At 42.1% G+C, this 15,482-nt stretch overlaps 2 protein-coding genes across 4 annotated transcripts in view; both read right to left on the minus strand.

Moving 5' to 3' along the window:
- The window catches only part of LOC149318895 (tetraspanin-14-like), a 52,925-nt gene extending 51,828 nt beyond the window's left edge, over positions 1 to 1,097 (minus strand). The window contains exon 1 of the mRNA XM_089510642.1: positions 886 to 1,097. The gene's annotated coding sequence lies outside the window, so the exon portion shown is untranslated. The remainder of the gene's footprint in view (positions 1 to 885) is intronic.
- An 11,365-nt stretch (positions 1,098 to 12,462) lies between these two features.
- LOC149318896 (peroxiredoxin-like 2A) overlaps positions 12,463 to 15,482 on the minus strand; it is a 29,464-nt gene continuing 26,444 nt past the window's right edge. For all 3 annotated transcript variants that reach the window (XM_089510645.1, XM_089510643.1, XM_089510644.1), the window contains exons 5-6: positions 15,172 to 15,336; positions 12,463 to 12,871 (exon numbers count right to left, since the gene is read on the minus strand). In XM_089510645.1, the coding sequence (XP_089366771.1) occupies positions 12,761 to 12,871; positions 15,172 to 15,336 (276 nt within the window). In that variant the 3' untranslated portion in view covers positions 12,463 to 12,760. The remainder of the gene's footprint in view (positions 12,872 to 15,171; positions 15,337 to 15,482) is intronic.

A 15,482-nucleotide genomic window follows, 5' to 3' on the forward strand; every position in this document is an offset into this window, starting at 1 on the left:
AATGTTTCCAAACCAATAAACATCTGCTAAGTGTGAATATTTCTAAACACACATGTATACTTCCCAGAAAAAATAGACAATGTTGCAACTTTGTCCTCCACGATAATAATAATAATAAGAGTTAACTCAAACAATTAGAAGGGAGTTGTATGTTTTTTTCAGTCTGCATTTGAGGGGGGAAAGTGAGGAAAGTCACCCTTTCAGAAGCATCACCAATATATGTGTGTGTGCGTGTGTGTGTGTGTAGTCATTTAACCACAAATTCCATGTATACCATGTCTCTTGCAAAATGTCCACCATAGTTATAAAATTGATAAAGAGTGGTCTTGGTGTTTGTTACTCCATCCAGCAACGTTCCAGCAACGTGTATTAAGCTTAGATTTTATATATATATATATATATATATATATATATATATATATATATATATATATACTAAATACTACAATAAAATACTCAATGCTATGTGCTGGGAAATACAAAGGATCATAACTTTCTGCCAAAGATCAACACCCACTGAATGCCTCCCTGCTTCCTGAAAGGCCCAACCAAGTGCCCAGATGAACATGTTTGCTTTCAGATTGCAAAGAATTGAATCCCAATAGACGAAAACATAAAATAAAATAAACACACACACACAATAGAAAGCTGGGACTGGCCACGAGTGCACAACAAAGCAGAGAGAGAGGGAAAGAGAGAGGGAACTGGCCTTGTAGGGAGGGATCAACAGGAAAGAAAAGCTCAACTCCAGCCCCAAAACAATGAAGGAAAGAAATATATCTACATATAATATAATCAAGGTTGGAAACTGGAAGGAGGGGAGATTGAGGGCCAAACTCCCATAGGATCGGTTTACAGAGAGAGATCAGGGGAAGCAGGACTTACCAAAGAGCTAAGTTGCACCAAGTTGGGGGCAAAGGACCCAGAAGTTGCTTTTTGGAAATAGAGCTGTTGTTTGTTTGTTTGTTCTCAGCTGCTTTCCTGCTTGGAGAATTCCATGAGATCCGGCTGCTGCAATACAGTTGCAGAGAAAGAGATGCAAGAGCTTAGGCTTGGAAAATAGAAAATAATAAAGAGGGAGAGAGAGAGAGAAAGAGGAGGTAGCTGCTGGAGATCCTGGGTGGTGGTTGCTGCTCTTGTTCTCGCCCAGAACAGGAAATCTCATGTGCAAAACTGGCCACGCCTGTCTCACAACCCTCCCCCAAAGGCGTCTAGTTGGAGAGAGAGAGAAACGAATGGGAAGACCGGGGCCCCTGAAATGCCTCCCTCCTTTTCTTTTCTCTTCTTCTTCTGAGCCTAATATCCATTGCTTGCTAACAGGGCTGCCAGGTCCCTGGGAATCTACTGTGGAATTAATCCACTGCTGTGACAATATCTGCTCATAGGCTTTGTTGCCTCTGGGCATCCACCAAAAGCAGCCACACAAGTTGCAGGAGGCCTGGCTGGGAGGTCCAAAGTCCCCTGCCTTCCACACCATGGTCTCATTCCAGCTGCAGAAAGGAAGCAGTTTGATACCAGCTTGAACTCATAGAATCATAGAGTTGGAAGAGACCACAAGGGCCATCCAGTCCCAACCCCCTGCCATGCAGGAACTCTAAGTCAAGGCATCCCTGACAGATGGCCATCCAACCTCTGTTTAAAGACCTGCAAGGAAGGAGACTCCACCACACTCCAAGGGAGTGTGTTGCACTGTCAAACAGCCTTTACTGTCAGGAAATTCCCCCTAATGTTGAGGTGGAATCTCTTTCCCTGTAGCTTGCATCCATCGTTCCGAGTGCCAACACATCTGACAGTCTTGATGAGGAATCTGTACTCAGGACAAGAGACTACTGCCAGAAAACAACATTGAGAAGCAGAATGATTCCCAATTGGTAAAGGGGTCAGACAAGGCTGTATCCTTTCACCCTATCTGTTCAATTTGTATGCAGAACATATTATAAGAAAAAGCCGTCTTGGACACAAAAGAAGGAGGAGTGAAGATAGGAGGAAGGTCCAAGTAGACCACAAGTTGAACATGAGCCAACAGTGCGATGTGACAGCTAAAAAGGCCAATGCAATTAGTGCCACTGTATTCTGCTCTGGTCAGGCCCCACCTGGAATACTATGTCCAATTCTGGGCACCACAATTTAAAAAGATGTTGAGAAACTGGGACGTGTCCAAAGGAGGGTGACTAAAATGGTGAAGGGTCTGGAAACCATGTCCTATGAGGAAAGACTTAGGGAGCTAGGGATGTTTAGCCTGGAGAAGGGAAGGTTAAGAGGTGATATGATAGCATTGTTTGAAGGGATGTTGTTTTCTGCTGCTCCAGAGACTAGAATGCGGAACAGTGGATGAAAGCTACAGGAAAAGAGATTCCACCTCAACATTAGGAGGAACTTTCTGACAGTAAAGGCTGTTCGACAGTGGAACACACTTCCTCGGAGTCTGAAGTCTCCTTCCTTAGAGGTCTTTAAACAGAGGTTGGATGGCCATCTGTCAGGGAGGCTTTGATTGAGATTTCCTGCATGGCAGGGAGTTGGACTGGATGGCCCTTGTGATCTCTTCCAACTCTATGATTCAATAATCTAAGTTATGCAGATGACACCATAGTTCTTGTAGAATACTTCAAAGACCTTGAAGAACTATTAAGGAACATCAAAGAAGAAAGTGCAAAGGCAGGTTTAACGTTAAACATAAAGACAACAAAAATAAAGACCACCGAGGACCTTCACACAAGTTCAAACTAGACAATGAAGAAATAGAAATAGTAAAAGAATCCTCATACCCGGGATCAAACATTGATAGAAATGGGGACTGAAGCCAGAAAATCATAAAAAGATTAAGAATGGGGAGGGTGGCTATGAAAGAACTAGAAAAGATTCCAAAATACAAAGATATACAACTCAGCACAAAACTAAGAATTATACAAGCCACTGTATTCAATATTACCATGTATGGATGTGAGAGCTGAACAGTTAAGAAAGATGATAGGAAGAAAATCAATTCATATGAGATGTGGTGCCAGAGAAGCGTGCTGAGGATCCCATGGACAGCCAAAAGGACAAACAAATGGGTCCTAGAGCAGATCAAGCCAGAAACCTCCCTGGAAGCCAAGATGACCAAACTGAGGCTGTCATACTTCAGACACTTCATGAGAAAGAAGGACTCATTGGAAAAGACATTATTGCTTGGAAAGGTGGAGGGAAGTAGGAAGAGACGAAGGCCACATGCCAGGTGGATGGACTCTATTAAGGGGGTCACGGGTTTTATGGGGTTGCAGGAATTAAGCAGAGCAGTGAAGGACAGGGGTCTTGGAGATGTCTCATCCATAGAGTCGCCATGAGTCGAGATCGGTTCGAGGGCAGTTAACAACAAATAACTGCCATGGCGCCATGCTATGGAATTATGGGAACTGTAGTGTGTAGGATACTGTGTTTAGTTTTTCTCTGTCAGAGAGCTCTGGTGCTACAGCAAACCTGTAGTTTATTGGTTGTTGTTAGGTCTTCAAGTCATTTTTGACTTGTGGCAAATCTAAGGTGAATCTATCCTGGGATTTTGTCAGCCAGATTTGTTCAGAGGAGCTTTGCCATTGCTTTCCCCTGAGGCTGAGAGAGTGTGACTTGCCCAAGGTCACTCAGTGGGTTTCATGGCCAAGCAAAGAAACTATAAATGACAGACTCTTGAAAGATAAAGCTGTTATCTGCACAATGAATTTGTTGTTGCTGCTGTTATTGTTGTGTGCACTTTCAAGTTGTTTCTGACTTATGGCAAACCTAAGGTGAAACTATCATGGGGTTTTCTTGGCAAGTTTCTTCAGAGGGGAGTTGCCATTGCCATCCTCTGAGGCTGAGGGAGTATGACTTGCCCAAGGTCACCCAGTGGATTTACATGGCCCTGCCATGGTTTGAACCCTAGTCTCCAATGTCCAATGCTCAAACCATTATGCCAAGCTGGCTCTCTCAGAGCAGAGCAGTGAATACTGAACCACAATTTCAAGAGAAATACTCTAGGATGAAGAAACCATTCAATGATGAAACCCTGGATGACGAGAGAGATAGCAGTTCAGAAGATACATTCAACACATTTTCTTAAGTAGAGTTTTCAGCAATTCACAGGAAAGCCCGTGAATGGTTTGTTGCTGGAGTATGACTGTTTCTTCCCGGGATAAGTCCTCTCTAAGTACAACATCATCTGAAAATCTTCATTGTGATCTCGCAATTTTGATAAATTCCTAGGTGAGAGAAGAGACAACCAGTGTTGGCTGGTTTAAACCAAATGACTTGGTATTGTTTTTTTAAAAACACTCCTGGGCTTCATCCACATTGCAGAAATAATCCACTTTGACACCACTTTAACTACCATGTCTCATTGCTCTGGAATCCTTGGAACTGTAGGTTTTTAAAAGGTATTTAGCCTTCTCTGTCAGACGGCACTGGTGCCACAACGAACTACAATTCTCAGGATCCCAGCGGATTGAGTCATGACCATTAAAGTGGGTTCAAACTGGATTATTTCTGCAATGCAGATGTAGCCATAGTTTTTTTAACTGGTTATTCGTGTGTGTGTGTCTGGGTCTGGGTCTGGCTGGCTATTATTTCTATTTTCCAACCCTCATACTGGAACTACAAAGATTGACTGTATTTAAACATTTTAACTTTAACAGTTCATTGGCAGTTGTTCATTGTTAGACCAGTGTCAGTTGCTTCTTTTTAACGCCTTAATTTTATAGTGCAAGAAAAGCCATTCAAAAATCCTCCAGTTTACACAAGTTGAACCCAAGTAACTTGCTTTAAAAGAGCACTATTTTAAGGAACAATTTAACATCTGAATATCTGAATATCTGAAAGCCTTTTCAATGTTTTTATTCAAAATGTTTAATGCCAGTGCTAATGTTTAACTTCTATTTTGTGTGTTTTCTGAAAAGTGCTTTTGCACTTGCAGAGAGTACTTCACATGTTTTACTACGCTTGGTCTACATATATTCAGATTTAATAGGAATAATAAGTGGGGGGGGGGAATTAATTGAAAGCTGTAAATCATATCAAAGCCTAATAAGTTTTAATGTTAGAAAATATCAAAACATGGTTGGTCAAGCTTTCCAATCCATAAAATAATGTTTCACAGTGGCAGGATACAGACTGCCCCAAAAGGGCGGTCTCCCACCTCCCTGGTTTGCTCCGCAAGGGAGCCGCAGCGGACAAACTGTGTGGCTCCATCACGGAGCAAAAAGAACCCACAAAAAGCAGGCTCTTCTTATGGTGTCTTTGTAATGCTGCAAGTCACAAAGGTGCCTGGATGTGTGGACGCTATGCGTCTGTCACGTCAAAATGGCGGCGCCCGTATGTACAGGGTGCTGCCATTTTGACGCCCTCGTCATGTGCGAGGGGCAAGTTGCGTCTGGAAGTGCCACCCCTCGCACGTAACGACGGCACCCATAGGGCCCGTCTGTGCAGCATATTATATTATTATTAATATAATAAACAGGACTCAGTTGTTTTTCCATTAAAACATTTTTAAAACAGTTTAAAGATTACATGTGCTAGGAGGATCTCTAGCAGTTTGCTTTTATCTAAGACTGCAGGGATGAGCAAGATTCATCTTCTCGCCACTCTGCTGAGTTAGCTGAGTATAAATTATTTCTGTACTTTGAACTCAATTTGTAGCAACTGAGGTAAGCTGAGGACAAAGGGGGAAAGCAGAAGGAGAGAAAATGGAATATTTTAAACGTAGCTGAAAAAGTGGGAAAGTAGAGGATTGATCAGGAGTATCCCTGATAAACTGGGTGGCCATTCACATTACAATTTACCCCGGTTCTGAAATCGATTCTTGCACGTGAAGTTCATATTCACCCTGAATCCCCCACAAGCGAATCAGAAGCTTGCACACCCGTTCCATGGCAAATGCCCCTTAGAGCGGGTTAAATGAAATCGGCGCAAATAGCGTTTCTTTTGAGAAACCCCAGGTTCTGTGGAATATGAACTTGAGCCCGATCATGACCGGGGCAAATTGAGGGAGGGATTTAGGTCAGAGGGTGGGCAAAGGGCAGGGCATTCCCTCCCATCATCAGAAGGGAGGGAGGAGGATGAAGAGGAGGAGGAAAGAGCGGGGAAAAGGGGGGATCTGGATGCAAAGGGGTGACTTTTGGGCTTCAGAGGGCTGTCAGAGAGAGGTGGGGGTGGAGAAAGTGATGAAGGAGGAGGAGGAAGAGAAGGAGGAGGATGAAGGAGCTGGGAGAAAGAGTCAATGGACATCCCCGAGGAAGGAGAGGGTCTGAAGGAAGGAGGAGGAGGAGGAGGAGGATTTCCAGGGGGAATTGGGTTGCGGGGCTACGCTGGGGCATGTAGGGAAATACAGCTGCAGCAGAAGCAACCTCTTCTATTTCTGATAATTTCCCTTTGATGTGTATTTTTTTTATTATTTTTGGCAAAAAATGCGCATGTTCTTGGCAATAAATATCTATATAGATATATAGATATATAGATAGATGGTGAGCAGGAGCAAGGGTCATTTCAGGGCAGGTGGGGGGGGGAGCAGAGCAAGACAAGCCTCTCCTATCCATCAGGGACCTTTTCCCTTTTATTTGTATTCTTTTAAAATTATTTTTGGCAAAAAATGTGCATGTTCTTGGCAATAGATATATAGATGGATGATCTTACCCAAACCTTGAAGTGGTTTTTCTTTGTTTTTTTTAACGCTGTCTTATTTAATTGACTGGAAGTATATTATGTATTAAATCTGGATGTTATCTGATGGAATATTTTATAATTCTGAATTGCTGTTATTGGTTTTATATTTTATCATGCGAATGGCCTTTGGCTTAAGCATTAATAAAGATTGATTGATTGATTGATATATAGATAGATAGTGAGCAGGAGCAAGGGTCATTTCAGGGCAGGTGGGGGGGGGCAGAGCAAGACAAGCCTCTCCTATCCATCAGGGACCTTTTCCCTTTGATGTGTATTCTTTTAAAATTATTTTTCTCTTGTCTATTCTATGTGCATAGTCTTTCAGCTGGATTGGGAATGAATGTTACAAACCAAATGTAATGTTGCAACTTGGCAAATTGATACAGCTTTTGCTAGGGCAGGCTATTATTTCCTTTGGAATGACTGCTGGATGAATGTTACCAACTGAATATAATGCTTCTCTTTCCAATTGTGTAAATTGACAAATTGATACAGCTTTTGCTAGGAATTCAGGGGTAGCCTAGAGAGAGCAAAAAAAAAAAAAAAAAAGCATCCTTTTCTGGCATTCCGAGGTGAGGAATTAATATTATTGATATTATTATTATGATTATCTGTGTATGAGGCATTCTGGGGTGGCAAGGAATGGGGGATACTGGATGCATTAACTTGCATTTTGGGGTTGAAAATGGGGCCAGGGGGAGATCATAACCTGCACCCCACACACACACACACACACACACACAAAGAGGTTTTATTTGACAAAAGGTGCGCACTTTGGGGCATCTTGTGCATGGCTCTTTAAAAAAAGGAGGGGGGAGGACACTTCCGATGCCCCTGCAAACGTCACCTATGACGATTGCTTGATTGACAGCAGGCGCCCTCAGGTTAAACCCGATAAGGCATTCGGGTTAAAATGCCCCTCAGTCGTAGTGGGCACTCGCTCACAGAGAGATTTGGGGGAGGGGCATCTGGATCTACCCAGTTCCACCCACGTTAACTGGGCCAGTGGGAATGGGGCCTGGGACAGTTGGAAGGTATGATGGTGTGACTAAGAGGGGTGTTAACATGTGATTGAAGTAGGTTCAGGGTGTACACCTCACCTCTTAGCAGTAGTAACATGCTGAGAGTGGGTCCATCCTTCCCTTCAAAACAGCTGGGCTTAATGTTTCACCTCCAAACCCAGGAGATACTCCAACTGCTGCATTTCTGCCACCACAGAGCTCTTGATAAGTCTTAATAAATAACAAAATTGTGAGACATAGGCTCAGTGGGTGGTGCTTCTTCCGGCATGTGCAGATTGAAATTGCACCCACTGAAATTCAGATGGCTGTGCAGCTGAAATCTATCCATAACATCCACAGAACCCATGCCTTCTTCTGTATGCTAATCTTTCACATATTTAATTTCTCTTTGACAGGCACCCAGTGAATATCCTGGGCCTTCTAGACCTTAACAGGAACTGTGCAGATCCCTCTCCTTATGTGGTACAACAGGATGGGAAGCAGGTGGTCCTCCAGAGAGCTTTGGGATACAATCCGCAGTATCTTTCCCCATTGACTGTGCTGGCTAGGACTACTGATCCTTGTTGTGCATCAGCATCTGGAAGGCTACACAGTTCCCACCTGTGAGGTAGAAGGTTGGAAAGTGGTAAAAGCCTGCTGAGGACCTGAGTGCTAAATTTGGCTTTATTTGATCTGCAGTGGTAAAGAGGACTGCAATAAAACAAATGTAGATGCCCAGCAGAGGTCACTCTTGCAATGTAACTGTCTTTGTTGTAACACCGAGCAGAATCAAACAGCTCTGTTCAATGTTATCAGCTTAACTTTTCCAATAATTACCCTGGTGACATTGTCATCTTTTGTTTTTAGTAGACAGCTGTAAGTTGCAACACTTAAATCTTCCTGTTCTAAACTTTCAGCTACCAGATAGTGAAGAAATGATCTAAAATGCCCAAGGCAAATTTGGTGGTTGAATTCTGCAAGTATAACTTAGGCTGAACGTACATATCATTTTAAATGGGACAGTACCGTTTATTTCGTATTTCCAAACTGTCCCGTTGTTTTAAAACAAACGTCAATTTTGACCCGTTTTCGAGAAAAACACCCTGGCATGTTGCAGAAATGGTTAGATCTGTTTGAAATTGTGGTTGTAAAAATGATAGCACCGTGTGTCATGGAGTACAAGACGTTTTATGATAACGTATTGAAAGACCAAAATTTGCTGCATAAGATTACTTCATTGAGAAATATCCATGGTATGATCCTGGTGAAATACAGTCCCCCTCTACGTCTACCTAAATTTTTGTATGAGTTCTGCCACTGAAGAATAATTGCTATCTCAATATGTTCATATAATAAAACTTTTGCTGTTGTCTTATTTTGTTATGGAGTATTACATAACCCTTCCGGTTTTGTCATCCTAATGTCCCATTTTTGTCTCAGGGAAATAGCATCAGCCTAATATAACTGTTTATTCAGTGGGGGAAGTACATATAGCTCTTGAATTCCCACCATCATTCACCATTGGTAATGGTGGCTAGGGATGATGAGTTTTGCAGTCAAACAACATCTGGATGTCCCATGCTGTAAAGTCAGAAACCCTGTAACTCCACACTAGGTGGATTCTGACTTCTGGAGAGGTGGAGATACTAAAATTAGCACACAAAACTGAGAGTTTGTTTTTAAAGGATACAAAAATGTCATTTTATTTTTTAAAAATGATGAGGAGGCAGGAGGATAGTGCTCCATCTAGAATCTACTTTCTCAAATAAAGGCTTCATGTTATGGTAAGGTCAGTTGGATCATAACAACTGTTAAATCAGTTTGAAAATATATTCTCTTAATTTGTGGATGTTGGTAATTTTGAGGGCCCATCATTGGCCCGAGAGACCTTAGTATCTTTCCCCGTGAATTTATTTTACTTCTTTACCTCCAAACTTTCCAATTGCCAAGAATATTCCCTCAGAAAAAATTCCATTCCCAGCATTTTTTGCTTTCTGCCATTCTGTGTTTGACATACACATAGTCTAAGCATATCACTCAAGCCAATGTAGAGCATTGGTTCTCAATCTGGAAGGCTCCAGCTCTTATTCAACACCATCCCACATAATCAATGACCAAGGGTCATGCTGCCGGATGCTCCTGAAAACTGTAGTCCAACACCACCTGATCACACAAACAACATTTTGCAATCTCCTACCTAGAACTTTATTCCTGACCCACACCACTTTTTCTAGGAAAAACACAGGCCTGGCATTGATGGATGCATACCCTCTCTAAAAAAAAACCAAGCAGCCTCTAAGAGTGCTTCTACACTAACAGAAAAATCCAGCTTTTCTTTTGGGTCACCCAACCACAGCCTTTGCTACACACCCTGAGGCAAGTTCAGGAGAACTATCCACACAGTTCTCCCTTTCCAACACACCCTGGTCTGATAAATTCCACTCCCCACACGCATGTCAATGTATGTATTTCTGAACTCTTCCCCCCTCCCACTGACATCAATATGGAGCACAGTCCACACAGATGCTCAAATATCTGGATTTTCAACTCAAAACCAGGATAAATCCCCATTTTTCTCCTCCTGAGGTGATGGAAAGGATTCAGCCCCAATCTTCCTATACATCATTTGGACAGCTCACTGTGAAAATTATGTAAGAACATTTTATTTGACCTGTGTAGATGCACTATTAGGAATGAAGACTGTGTCATCATCAATGCTGGCTAGAACTGATAGTAGTCCAGCAACAGCAGGAGTACCATGTCCCATGTTTCCCACCATTGCATGAGGCAGAGTGATAGGGTCACCAAAGTCTATTTGGGTCACCAAATATTGTTAGAACTAGACTGCCCCCCAAAAACCAGAAATGGTCGGACTATAGGGCCATACAAGTGGTTATGGTATTCAAACATTCGCAGCAGTGGTGTGGGATTTGTAAGAAAAAACAGCTCCTGTGCATTTGAGGACTTGAGGCAGCTACAAATGTCATACAAACTAATACATTATAAGTCAGCTCTCCATATCCATGGATTTTTTTATCCACAGATTCAATCATCCACACCTTGAAAATATGAACAAAAATCTAAATTCCAAAAAGGAAACCTTGATTTTGCCATTTTATATAATGGACACCATTTTACTTTGCAATTGTGTTTAATGGGACTTGAGCATCTATGGGTATTAGTATCCACAGAAGGTCCTGGAACCAAACCCCAGCAGATACCAAGGGCCCACCGCATATACAAACTGGCAGCTGATTATCTAATACTCATTTCTTTTTCCAGTTTGTCTGACAAATAAGAAAGATGACTCAAAATGGAGGTGGAGGTGAGCAAACCAGATTGGTCCTCTAGCTATGAGGAAACAATGATCCCTCATAATGAGAGACAGTGACATCATAGCCATGATGTGTGTAAGTCAAGGCCACCACAATCTACCTGAGCAGCTAAAGAGCTGTATGTAGACCTGATGGCCTTTGCTGTTAAAGGACATGGAGGACGTGGGTGTTTCAGTGACCTTTGGCTGCTGCTAAGTGGTGAGTAGTTCATATCTCCTCTTGGAGAATACCCCGTCACTATCTACAAGAGATGAAAAACACTAGCAAATAATGGGAATGGTCTGAATGGCATATTATATAATTGCACTGGAAGTGTGCTTACCATTCAGAGTAAATCCCACTAAATACAATGGAGATTATTTTTCAGATATATGTGTATGTATCTCAGCTAGAGGTACTGCTCTGTTCCCCATATTGCAAATGATGGGAGATGCAGTCCAAATACCTCTGGATGGCCATAAACATCCAATCCTTGCTTTAGTTCTCCAGCTGTCTTGACCCACAATTCCTTACCGTTGACCATGTTAATGGGACTAATAGAAGCTATAGGCCAGTGATGGCGAACCTATGGCACGCGTGCCAGAGGTGGCACTCAGAGCCCTCTCTGTGGGCACACATGCTGTAGCCCTAGCACAGAGTTTGCCAGTTTCTTACTAGAAAGCCAGAGGGACGTGGCACTTTGCAATAAATAAGTGGGGTCTGGGTTGCAGTTTGGGCACTCGGTCACTGCTATAGGCCAAGTCATCTGGAAGACCAAAGATTCTTTACCCTTACTGAAAAAGCATCTTGTGTGAAAATGTTCTTTCACTGATACGAGCTAAACAACAAGCAATACTAAGTGTTTTGAAGACTTGTACAAGTTTAATTATTCATTTGTAATAGGTGTGGATGGTGGTTTAATTCAGTACCGCAGAACATGGGGAATAACCATTCTTTCCAATTGTCCTAATCCTGGAGAGAAAAATGGCCTACCCAGACTGTAGTTAACAACACTGGGAAAAGAGCTCTGTCCAGTGCCAGTGGAGATTTGCTTGTTTTAACAGTCCTTAGTGAAGCCTGGGAGTTTAATTTTTTTGTCAGGATTGCTACAGGGGAAGGATATATTTTTGAAATGGTCTGTGGTCCAAATGTAGTAACACATTTAACATAACTTGTAGAAAGTCACAAACCTAGAAGTGAGATGGGCAATCCATGTTTGGATTTTCAAGGCTGGGGGAGTGGAGAAGCTATAAATACCTCTTATATCCCCTGGTTCCTGGATGAAGAGCAGCCCCAAGTAACTTTTGATGGGAGAAAATGGCCCAGTAGGAAACCACTCTTGCCCTCCAATACCGTGTCTAGTTTGATATTTGTGGGAGAATAAAAAAAATCCAACTGTGTGAGAACTATTAGGATATAGGGACTTGGCCAGCTAGTGTGGTAAAGAGTTTACAAAAACAACAACCACACACAATGTCATATTTTGTAATAATTTTGAATTTAGTGTTTATTAGTTTTCCTCCATCTGTTCTCCATGCAGATACCCCGATACCCCTAGCAGTATTGTTCTAACTGGAAACTATCTTGGCTGGATCTTAAGATTTCAGACCAAGCCTTTCATTAATCCAGTAAAACAAAGGCTGAAGGAATCACCAGGTATCTGAAGCCAACAGTAGTAGACAGCCATTACAGCTGGGCATTATGCAGCTGGTCTCTGGGAAGTTTTTACAACCTAATGTGAGTTTACACCCAGGCATACTAAGAGGATAGCATGTATGTTTATTTCTTCTGTTCTGAAGGTTGCGGCTTGATCTTCTTGACAGCTTCAAGGACAGCATCAAGGCTCACTTTGTCTCCAAATTCTTTCTCACGGTGCTCTAGCAGAACTCCCTAAAATAAGAGGAGAAATATGGATCAGGGATACACCTTCTCAAAAGTTTCCAAACCGTTTATAATGTACAAGACTATTAACTCTCTAATTTTAACACACAAAGAATTTGATTACAAAGGCCATATAATGAAAATCTTTTATTTTTTTCAAAAAGGGAACATTTTGAGCCCTAACTAGGAAATTTTAAAATAAAACAGGACTCAGATTTTTGGATGACTCTCTTGCAAAGTACTCAGTCCAATAAAGAGCATGATGTATAGCCTCTAAAGAGATACTTTCCCTCTTGATTACATATGGGTAATGTTATCAAGTATTAAGTCTTATAAGCAAAATATAAGCATCTTGTAATTCTTCGATATTCCCATTTTAGCCCAGATCACTTTCCAGTTTCAGACATTCCACTTCTCTCTTTTAAATTGTGTCATAACTTTGTGAGGTTCCTTAACTATTGCTGCTTGTACATTTTTACTAAATGTCTCAGACTGCCCATTTCAGGAAAGAACCGTTGTTCACTAGTACTCTCTTCACCATACTCATGATCTTAACCTGTCAATACCTCCTGCATTGTTTGGTCATATTTTCTGGTGTTCTGAAGTTTATTTCTTTCATTTTTATTGTACCTTCCCATTCAAAATAATGCTCATGGAGGCTAACACCACTAAACTAATTAAACAATACAATTACTGAAATATCATAAGCAAGCAGAATTTAATAATCACAGAGAGTTTAAAGAGCCAGACTGAAAAGATGTATCTCAACATCCTACCTAAAAATAAAGGGAATTTGAACTCAAGAAAGAGAGAGTATGAACTCCACAATCTGGGAGCAACAAAGAAGGAAACCCTGTGCTGATGTATTTTTAAGAAAGCTTCTTCTGAAAATCTTAGCATCCAGACAGGTTCTTAAAGAGAAACTCAGGGGCTAAACACACCGGCATCAGGATGGAGCAGGGGCATGGTGAACGCTCGCCACCCGCCCCAACTCTGCCCCAATGCCAGCATCATGCCACTCGCCTGACAGGCAGCATCATGCCACTTCTTTGGCACAGCATTTAGACGTGATGTGCCAAAGAAACATGGAAAAGCTGCTGCTGCAGCAGCAAGGGTACCCTTCTGCCACTCTAAAAAGGAGTGGCATTTTGCTGGCTCTTTTTGGCATTGCAGAGTGCCGGATCGGGGCCGCGGCATGCAGTTGCTGTGGGCCTGATCCAGCATTGAAAGGAACAGCATCAAGCCGCTGCTTCGGGGCCGTCTGTTTTGCCCCTCAGTTCTCCCAAAAAGCCAGACACAAACTCTTTAAGAGTTTGAAAAGTTAAGCCAAAACTCCTTTCAGTACTGGAGTAATATGATCCCAATACCATGCACTAGTTAGCATCCTAGCTGCCAGGTTTTGCAACAATTAAAGCTTCTAGGCCAGTGGTTCTCAACATTCCTAATGCTGCGACCCCTTAATACAATTCTTCATGTTGTGGTGACTCCAACCATAAAATTGCGGTGTCTTGGTTCCTAAGACCATCGGAAATATGTGTTTTCCGGGGTGGTAGGCAACTCCTGTGAAAGGGCCATTTGACCCCCAAAGGGGTTGCGACCCACAGGTTGAGAACTACTGTTCTAGGCGCACTTCGACAATAGCTACAGGTAGACCACGCTGCAATACTCAAGATGCAATGTAACTAAGGTGTCGATTACTACCAAATCAGATTGACTCAAGGTCATAGCTGTTTTATTGAACAATGGTGTATGAAGTACCTCCTTGCCATTGCTCATGCCTGAGAGTCCAGAGGCAGCACGGGGTCTTGGAGTACTCCTAGGAGTTTATCAGACAAGGGAAACTGGAAGTATAATCCAATGGCAATCTGAATGCAATCATGGGGTTTCACGTTATTGCGTGATAAACTACCACATGCAAATTCGGGCAATGGCATGCTATTTTCGGGCAATAGGAAGCCAGTTCGAACGCAATTCGCATTCATGTAAATTCACTAAACTAGCGAATTCACGTGAATGTGTTCTGTCCCCACTTTCTTTTCATTCGAAATTAAGAGAAATTCCTCTTGTTTGATAAACTCCCTAGACTGCATCCAGCTCTTCCAGGGCAGTGCACCTCACCATACCCAACTTTTGTGCTACCTTTTCTGCTGAACAGCAGCATTTCTAACCAAGACACTGGGCTCGTTCTGCTACATTATAGATTTGATCTTCCAAACCCTAAAAAAATATAATCCTGCAAAATACACACACACACACACAAACAAACAACAACAACAAGAACATTCCATTTTGCACTCCCTACCATGTACCTGTTTTCCAGGACCAACCACAAAAACTCCTCCAAGAACAAAGCCTTCTCCATCCAAGTTGCCAGTATATCCACTCTTCCATGCACGGAAGAAATTCCTCCACACACTGCAGCGAATAAAGCCCATGAACAACATCTTTCTTTTCTGAGGTCCATAGAATTGTTTCTGTAGAATGAGATGAGGAACACTCAGCCAAAAGTACTCTATGAGATTTTCTTAGAGAACTAAAATGACATTTACTGACAAGAATTATGTGGAACAAAGACAGATATCGTTATCATCTGCAAATTTCACTTTAAATAGAATGTGAA

The sequence above is a fragment of the Sceloporus occidentalis genome, unplaced genomic scaffold (genome assembly GCF_023333645.1).
Source record: "Sceloporus occidentalis isolate IW3139 unplaced genomic scaffold, rSceOcc1.0.p SCAF_2, whole genome shotgun sequence".
Taxonomy (NCBI): domain Eukaryota; kingdom Metazoa; phylum Chordata; class Lepidosauria; order Squamata; family Phrynosomatidae; genus Sceloporus; species Sceloporus occidentalis.